At 41.4% G+C, this 9302-nt stretch overlaps 1 protein-coding gene across 1 annotated transcript; it reads right to left on the reverse strand.

Annotated features, from left to right (window-relative positions):
* Positions 1 to 3406: 3406 nt before the first annotated feature.
* LOC134285628 (annexin B10-like) lies at positions 3407 to 5234 on the reverse strand. Its single transcript, XM_062846779.1, has 2 exons — positions 4927 to 5234; positions 3407 to 4549 (listed from the first exon to the last, which is right to left on the reverse strand). Exons 1-2 carry the CDS (start codon positions 4942 to 4944, stop codon positions 4211 to 4213), a joined length of 357 nt encoding a protein of 118 aa, XP_062702763.1. The 5' UTR covers positions 4945 to 5234; the 3' UTR covers positions 3407 to 4210.
* Positions 5235 to 9302: the final 4068 nt, after the last annotated feature.

Genomic DNA, 9302 nt, shown 5'->3' on the forward strand with positions numbered 1-9302 from the left:
TTCAACATTTTCTTCTAAAGTTGCTTCAAATTTTCCTCAGGCGTTCTAGGCATCTTTTGTGCCGTGATGCAGTTGGTCCTGGAATCTTGTTTGTAGTTACTCCTGAAAATTCTCTTTTTTGTTGCTCGAGGAATTTATTCTAAAGTTGCTTAAGAAATTTCTGTGGCACCAGAACAGAGATGCTCCTATAATTTCCATGCAGTATCGCCACAACTTTCTCATTGAGATTCTTCAGGTTTATTTTCTGCATATATTTCGCTTAGAGTTGCTTAATTTTTTTTCTCCAATAATGTTTCCTGGAGTTTCTACAAAAATGTATCCAAAAGTTTCTCCAAAAGGACACAGGAGACGCTTTATGAATCTCGCCTGAGATTTTTTTCTTTAAGTTCGTTCAACACTTTTGAAAAATGTGTGAGTCTTATGATAGAAATTTAAACAAACAGTGAAAATTAAACAATATTGGCAACCAAGTTGAGATTTGTTGAGAATTTTGTCAAAAACTTCGTGCTCTGTGTTTTTATGTTCTTCGGAAAGGTGAAATGTGAAATATTTGCTCAGCGTTGCATTGACTGCGCTTAAAAACTGTAACTAATTTTTAAATGATTCAAGATTACATTTTAACAAAATTTCATTTGATTCGTACCACTTATAAATAACTATAAGCTGGCTTCGTGACTTAGCTGAAATGCCGAAATATTTCGGAGTTGCGATTTCGAATCTTACCAGAACGGATTGTTCTTTTTTTTTTATTTATCATTTAATTTGTGTTCAACACTGTTAAAATTGATCTGAAATTTTGATTTCTTAATAAATTTAACGAGTTATTTCAAATAAACGTTCAAAAATTTCGATTCGTGTCAAAGTACTCCGACGGCCGCATCTTAAAGCTTGGAGGGCCGCAGGATGAGCATCACTGCCCTAAACAAATCCAACAAATCGTCTTAAATGGAGGAAATGATCAGGTTCACTGCCTTCCAGTCCATCTCTCTTGAAACTTCGCTAATTCGGCTGCAACGGTTGGCGCATCTTTCTTGACCGCGTTCAGCAATCCGGCCGACTTCAGCAGTTTTTCGACTCTAAGCTTACAGTTCTCGAATCCAGCTCCGATGAACTGCGGGATTCCGTGCACCAGTTTTCTACATGTGTCGCCCTTAACCTATTGAAGATAAAAACTAACGCAGTGGTTGAACTAAGAACAACTTATATTTAGGTCTTCACAGGACGGAGGTTGAACAGAGAATGAATTCAAATTTTCACTTGTTGACACAACCAGGTTACTAGGATAACGTACGGAGTACTTGATTACTTCGATCTTTAACAAAATTCAATGGAAAGTATAATGCCGGTGGAAGCATATCTGTCCCATGAAGAAGACCGTAGATTTAGTGTGTGCTGGTGCAATGCAGCTTAGTATAGTTTTTTTTATAGATCAAGGAAAGATGTCAAATTTTAATGCCTAGGCCTTAAAGCCCGAACACGAGGTAAAATATCTGTGTCCCGTCCCAGGAGAAAACATCAACATCAACGCAGTATGCAATAACCCTCCGGTTCTTCCTTAATTAAAAAAAATTAAAAAAAAAATGTGTCGATCATGTTATTCATAAGTGGATGATGTGATTGTCGTAAGGTTTTGAATTATCTTCTAACCCAATTAGTCTGCAAAGTGAGCTTGGCTTTTTTAATATATGGAGCGGACCTGGTGTGATGGCTAGAACATTTGACTATCACGCCGAGGATCTGGGATAGAATCCCACTCCCAACAAACTCGCAAAAATGTGAGTTCTTCCTTCGGAAGGGAAGAAAAGCGTGGGCCCCGATATGATATGAACTAGCCTAGGGCTAAAAATCTCGTTAATACAGATAAAAAATAGTATATCGACACTGATTTTTCATTTGGGCCTAACTGACATTTTCTTCATCGATCCTCTCTTTGTGTTATCACAGAATGTGTATTGAGTTTTCCAAAGATTTTTTGGTGAGCATTTCCGGACTTGCAATTAAGGCGAAACTGGAAGCATTTCCTCATTTTTTTGGTTTTTGATTTTTTATTTAATACCGAAGCAATATTTTCAAAATCGGTTTTCGTACACATGTAGAGTATGGATCAAGGTATCTGCTGATTTTTTTTGTGGTGGAAATTGTTTTCATTTTTTTCAGAAACCATTTTTTGTGAAATTTTATTCAAAAATGGTTTCCGCAAAAAACGAAAAACATTTTCCACTACAAAAAAAATCAGGAGATACCTTGATCCATACTCTACATGTGTACAAAAACCGACTTTGAAAATATTGCTTCGTTATTTAATAAAAAATCAAAAGCCAAAAAGTGACGGAGGCATAATACCCTATTTCCAAGAAATGCACTGCCCATAACTGCATATTTGTAACATTTGCAGTTTTTGTCAATATTGAATTATTTCCGGGGATCATCTCCAAATTATCAGTACTTTCATCCACCTAAATAAACTTGACAAGTTTGTTCTACAAAATGTGAAATAAATACCAAATCATTTTGTCTCATTATCAAATATTCACGAAAGTAACCGCATAACAGTCACACTGAGAATACACACTGGCTTCATAGCGTACCGCCAATCATATTTTAGTCTATTTATTTTTTCAACTCGTCGCCCAGTATAGAAGAAGAGCAGTAGGAGATTTCATTGCAAAAGGATTAATTTTGAATTTTTGGGATATTTTTGAAATTTCAATCCTTTTCCATACTAACGCAAGTTGCCAACTTTGAGCTCCATTTTCTCCAATGCTTACTTTTGTCGAATGTGACTGTTATGCAGTTATGGGCAGTGCATTGCGAGGCCAAAGGTCTAAAAAACCTTGATGTTATGATTGTGATGATTGAATGATGCATTTTTCCCTAGGAGAGTCTTCATGCAACCATGAGGTCACGCCGATGTTTTCGAACATTCCAACGAAGTATAATTTGGCTCACGTCATTTATGATTTTATTCAGTGGGGTATATAGCGCTCAAGCTACTGGATTTGAAATCATAACTTTTAGTAATGTGTAGATCTCACATTTGTGTATAAAATTCACTTTTAGTTGCGGAATCTCAATGTCCTTCCTTATATTCAAAATTAAAAAAAAAATAAGCCATACCCTACGCTCATGCAAATCCAACGGTTTAAACTGCTGACACAATGCTACCAAGCAGTCTCGCATAATGTTTTGATTGTTGTACAGTGTACACACATGTTCTGTTGATTCATTCTCCACATGCATGACTCATCCAAAAAATCAAGGCCACCACACGGCAACCCCGCGCTAGCTCGCTGGGGCTGGATCATCATAATCATCATCGTTTCAATCACCACACCTCACACGTCATATGTATTGCTTCTCATCAACTTCGACGCTGTAGCGCTGTAGCTTGTTGGTTTGCAGTATGTACCGTCAAACGGGGTGACTTGCAACACTTTTCAGCTTCAGCTAACAAAAAATGTGGATTAAACTCAATTTTAAAATTCAAACTATTTGTAGTAGTTTTAATAGCCGGCCCCTCTATGAAATAGAGTGAACAAGTTATAGATTGATTTATTTTTTCATGTTGAAAAAGCCAAATAAGGTCGTTTTTGATACAAGACGTCGCGCGGGGTGACTTGCAACACCCAATGTAAATCCCTTTTCAAACACGCAGATTTATTTTTTTTAGTTTCAAGCATATTTGATAAGTATTCTTGCTACTATTGTGATATCGTTTGGGCTGACATACTTATTTTTACATTTGTTTTTACATAGGAAATTGAATTGTGAATTTTTATATGGAAATATTGGGGTCAAAAACACTAAGTTACTAATTGTTAATTTAACATAAGTTTTAATGTATTTTTCAGTTCATATAATGATCCTTCAGACTTTTGCTGGTGAATTATTAGTTAAACAACAATATTTCGTTTTTCTGGACTTTGAATTGTTAAGAAAATGAGTGTTGCAAGTCACCCCGTCTAGGTACAATATTTCAAAACATATGAATATAACAAAGATATTGTAATATTTTTATAAAGTAAAATAGAAATTCATATAGCTCATTATGTATAGAATCCGCATATAGAATATTATTTTTGGGAAATTTTGTTTTCATTCTTTTGCAGGTAACGATTCGAGGTTCACATTTTTGTTACTCTTTCAAACTAATGTTAAATTTATGAATATTTTGTTGGAACTATTTTCATAAAAGTAAAAATCGTGGCTACTACTCAGATAGTATGTGCACTTTATAGTTCAACTGAGTTTTGGTATGTAAACGTCCGATTTTTACGTTTTGTTGATAAACATAGACAGAAGACATCAAGTGTTGCAAGTCACCCCGCCGTTGCAAGTCACCCCATTTGACGGTACTGATAGTTGTACTCACCCGTCCCAGTTCGCTGGAATAGGTTTCCAGAATTTGCATCCGCTGGCCGTTGCTGCGGGCGCACAGAATGTCGATGATGGCCTGCTCATCGGTTCCGAAGCCCTTCATGGCGGCCCGCAGGGCGTTGGCATCGGCCGACGCATCGAATCCCTCCGCTGGGACCACGGTTGGTTTGGGCTGAAAACACGAAGTCGGAACAGTTATTTGTTGGTGAACAAATGTAACTTTTTATTTTTGTTTTTATTTTTTTACTTTTTGACCTCATTTCATCTTTATGTTTTCCATATTATTTTAATTGGTTTTCATTACTTGTTTCAATGTAGTTCTTAATTGTTGATTACTCATTTTGTTGCCCATTTTCTTACTTTTGGCATTTCTATTTTTTGAGTTCTAGTTTATTAAGCTATCATTATTCCATTCACATCAATCGTTTTCCATTTGTTATTCGTTTTCGGAAGTAGGTATCGATCGACTGACCGGATTTCGTCATCGACCCACCACTCCATTTTGGGAGGGAAAATATGGAAAACGCTCACCGATTAGTAGATACTTACAGTGTAGTACCAGGACATATTTCTTGAACAATACTGATTCGAGTTAACAGCAAGTGGAATTATACACTATTGTACGGCGTGGATTGTGGAATGCGGATGACTGGTCGCTTCAAAGTATCTGCTAATTGGCTAACTGGATGCCACAAAAAATACAGAATCACAATTCCGTGACGACGAGCTGTTGCGACAACGGTCCTATAGATGACGATCCGACTCGCGTAGCGAAAAACTCTGAACTAAATACAACCGAGCTGGGCTGGCTGACGACGGACGCGCGGATGAGATCAGCCACCTGAGAGAGAATTACGCTGCTGCGAAGATGTGTGGTATTTGCTGACGTACCTATATCGAGCATGTGGCAGTGTAGTAAGGAAACTACTACCACAGAGTTGTTCATAATTGTGGTCCCGACGCTACACGCAGCCGGTAAAAACAACAACGTTTCTACATTGGAATCTCTCTCTTGCAACCATATATATACACCCTCGAGAAACAGAAACTCCGAAACAGGTTTTGTGACGACGCGAATTAGGTATTCGTTGCGTAGATCGGAGTTGATGCGATACAATACATCTGCGCCTCGCGGTTGAGACAGTTTGTACTAAAACTTTGTGGAATGTGGGTGTGGTACAAACAAACTTTGGAATCCTTAACGTTGAACCATTCGTCATTGAAATCATCGTCATCATTGAACATTTGAAAGCAGTTTTTTCGTTCCAATCAAACATTTTTGCAACGAAAATGGATTCACTGTGTTCCACATGAGGAATAGAATACAGTGAATACATTTTCCTGATCGTTGTTTAGATTTACAGCGAAAAAACTGCTTTTCTATTTCCGAAAAATGATGACGGATGCTTGAGCCTTAAAGCTCAGGGTATTAATCATCGTTCAAACAAACATGTTTCCTCGTCATTACTGCATATGACGCGATTATAGTAAACATATTCGTCACAGTTGTACATATTTGCAACAGCAATGATTCAAATCATCGTTCCAGTTCACACTAACAGGCGATTAAACGTGAATGATTCCTCAAACTTTCATGTGTCAGATGAGGAGTCTCCATTTGACTTTTTTTTTCACTTTTGAATGTTCCTTCGCTAACTTTGCGTATTCAGGCGTCCCTGCTCAACAAACTAGGGAACCTGTACTAATTGGTTGCGACCACATTTTATGGATAACTCGCTTCCATTGCTACTCCAAGAGAGTTTCATTATGGGTTTGTTACTACAACGCCCTGCATTGTGGTATACCATAACTATTGCTTTGAAGGAAAATTGTCCTGCTGCGGTCTGTGCGGACCACAAGAGGTGTTCCTGAATGGAACTCTGATCTGTTCAGGTTCAAAATATGTTCGGATAAACCAGTCTTTTGTATAGCTATAAATCTCCAGCTTCAGTCTCGAGGATTTTAGCTATAGAATCGATTTAATGGGCACTAAAAAGCTCTGCTTACTTCAAATCTCCAGGAGCAAATGGGCTTTTGTCTTATGTTTCTCCAAAGGGATTTGAGTATTTCAAACATGTTTTGAACTCTGGTAGTTTTCTATTGGGTATTTTTATCGCGTGAAATTACTCAATAGTTTTATCCCGAAAGGATGCGTGCGTTGTATAAAGAAGGAATGAGTTCCAGATTTATCTGGTTACCTCGTTCTTTCTGAAATGCTTGAAACGCATTGTCGATTATCACATTTGTGATGTTCGTCTGGCTAACATGCATATTCATGTGCACGCACATGCCTTCCAATGTGTGATGTCCACAGTGACTCTTTTTACACAAAGTTGTATACATTTTCAAGAAAACACTCGCTCAAACGTAGTTTTTGCTTGAGTGATTTCTTGAATATTGAGGATGCTTCCGATGACGTGCCTTTCAATGTCGTAATGAAAGTCGCATGACGTCGCAAGCTACCTCCAATGAGCTATAAGCTCTCTTTACGCTTATGCGTTTTACAGTGTCCTTTTCAGGGCACTGATTAAACCATTTGTGGTATGGGCTATGAGCTCTCGTTGCGCTTATGCGTTCATTCCCTCTTCTAGGGCACCCCTTCCTATTTCCTCACCTTTCCCTTTCCTAATCCCATTCCATCCCTTGTCCCATTCTCCCTCAGGTAAATGATGAAATAGGCTTATATGCATGGCGATGGCACAAATGTCCCAAATGGAGGATATCGTGCCTCTGGAGCCGGCCTTCTGATACCGGATACCTGAAGGCCAAGCGTATAACAACCCCGAAGGTCGGAAGCAATGCCGGTAAGTTGGACCCCAGCCAGGGTTCCCGGAAAGCTGAGAAGGGTGGGACTGAAAAGGTTAACCCGTCCCGGAATGATGGGAACAAAGTATGGCGACCGTTGATAGGCCCTCAACAGCCACAGAGTAGGGCGAACCAAGGGGAGGACCCTCCTTGACTAAGGTGGAGCGGAGGAAGAGGAAGACGAAACCGCTGGGACGCCAAGCCAAGGCGCAGAAGGGGAGGTGCCAGGCGCGACAAAGGCGAAGCGCTCGTCATCAAGACCGATCAGTCTAAGTACTCGGACGTCTTGAAGGCGAAGCGAAGCGACGCCAAGCTCGTGAATCTGGGAGCCAACATGCGCAGTATTAGACGTACTCGCACGGGCGAGATGATCCTGGAGTTAAAGCGCGATAAGAATCGCAAGGGCGCCGCCTACAAGAGAGTGGCAGAAGAGGTCCTTGGCGAGGGAGTAGAGGTGAGGGTTCTCACACATGAGGCGACTCTAAAGGTCAAAGACCTAGACGAGGTCATCGAAGTGGAAGAGCTCGTCACGGCGCTGCGGCAACAGTGCGATGGCCGTGGCAGCCGTTAGTCTACGGAAGGGGCCAGCAGGGACACAGATATCTTTGGTTCAGCTACCTGTGGCGGACGTCAAAAAGTTGGTTAAAGTAGGGAAGATAAATGTAGGCTGATGCGTATGTCACCTGACATTCCACGAGCAACCGGAGGTTTGCTTTAGGTGTCTGGAACCAGGACACAAGTCGTGGGACTGCAAAGGCCCTGACAGACGCAAACTTTGTAGGAGATGCGGCGCTGAAGGTCATAAGGCACAAGGCTGCACGAGTCCACCCATTTGTATGATATGTACCGGGAAATCCGTGAACAACAGACATCCAACGGGTGGTCCAAGGTTCCCGGCCTTCAAGAAAGCCGCAGTGAATAAATCACAGTGCAGGTAACGCAGCTGAACCGGAACCACTGTGACGTGGCTCAGTAACTGTCAGGCGGTTTCTGAGTGGGAGACGGATATCGCCATCATAGTGGACCCATACCGGCATCATAGTGGACCCGCCAGCAACGGCAACTGGGTCCAGAAAAATAGCGGCGATATGGATGACGGGTAAATACCCCGTCCAGGAGTTGGTGTCTACTACGTATTAGGGCTTCGTGGTCGCCAAAGTAAACGGGGCTTCTTCTGTAGCTGTTATGCGCCTCCGCGGTGGCAGATCGAGCAGTTCACGTAAATGCTGGATCGCATAACGACCGTGCTAACAGGGCGAAGGACGGTGGTAATAGCGGGTGACTTTAATGCCTGGGCCGTGGACTGCGGAAGCCGCTTCACGAACCAGCTGGCCTACGGACTAGGCGGCGGATGCAGCGAGCACGAACTGATGAAGAGAGAAACAAACGGCGGGTGGTGTTCGCCACTGCCAAAGTCTGCTGAAGACTGAAGGCAAGCAAAAAGGCATGCGTTGAGGGTCTCTGTCAGAGTGTCAATGCGAATCCGTGGGGTGATGCCTAAAGGATCGTGACGGCCAAGACAAGAAGTGTAATGGCTCCTACAGAGCAGTCTCCAGAGAAGTTGGAAGGTATCATCTAGGGCCTTTTGCCGTGTCATGATCCTAGTCCTTGCCCTCCTTTCGCAGGGCAGCTGGGGACTGGGGCTGGCGTATTCATGCTCATGGGAATACTGGGAGCGGGCTTGGCGGGGACGGGAACGGTTTAGGCTTTGGGTCAGAAAAATAGTCTCTCCTCCATCGTTGGTGTCAGAGTTCGTCCTACTTCTCCACTACCTGAGCTTTTTCTTTCTTCTAGGGTGTCTGTTGAGACCCTGTGGTTAGGAATTTAATCAACATTCACCTGTCTGGACTGCAATGAACATTGCGAGAGAGATTTTGTACTAAAAGATGGTGATACATCTTTTTGTTGCACGACATCTACCAACAAGAGACATTCCAACACACATACATTTTAATGATCGAACTGCTTTGGTGTATCACTATCTGCAAGTTCTGACACGTGTCCCATCCCTCTAGCTGCAGTTGCCGTAAATAACAACACAAATTGCAGCTATAACCATTCCAACCAGGGGGAAACCATCAATAACACAACGCTTGTATTATTCATTCGGAAGTACTCTG

Source organism: Aedes albopictus, chromosome 1 (genome assembly GCF_035046485.1).
Source record: "Aedes albopictus strain Foshan chromosome 1, AalbF5, whole genome shotgun sequence".
NCBI classification, from domain to species: domain Eukaryota; kingdom Metazoa; phylum Arthropoda; class Insecta; order Diptera; family Culicidae; genus Aedes; species Aedes albopictus.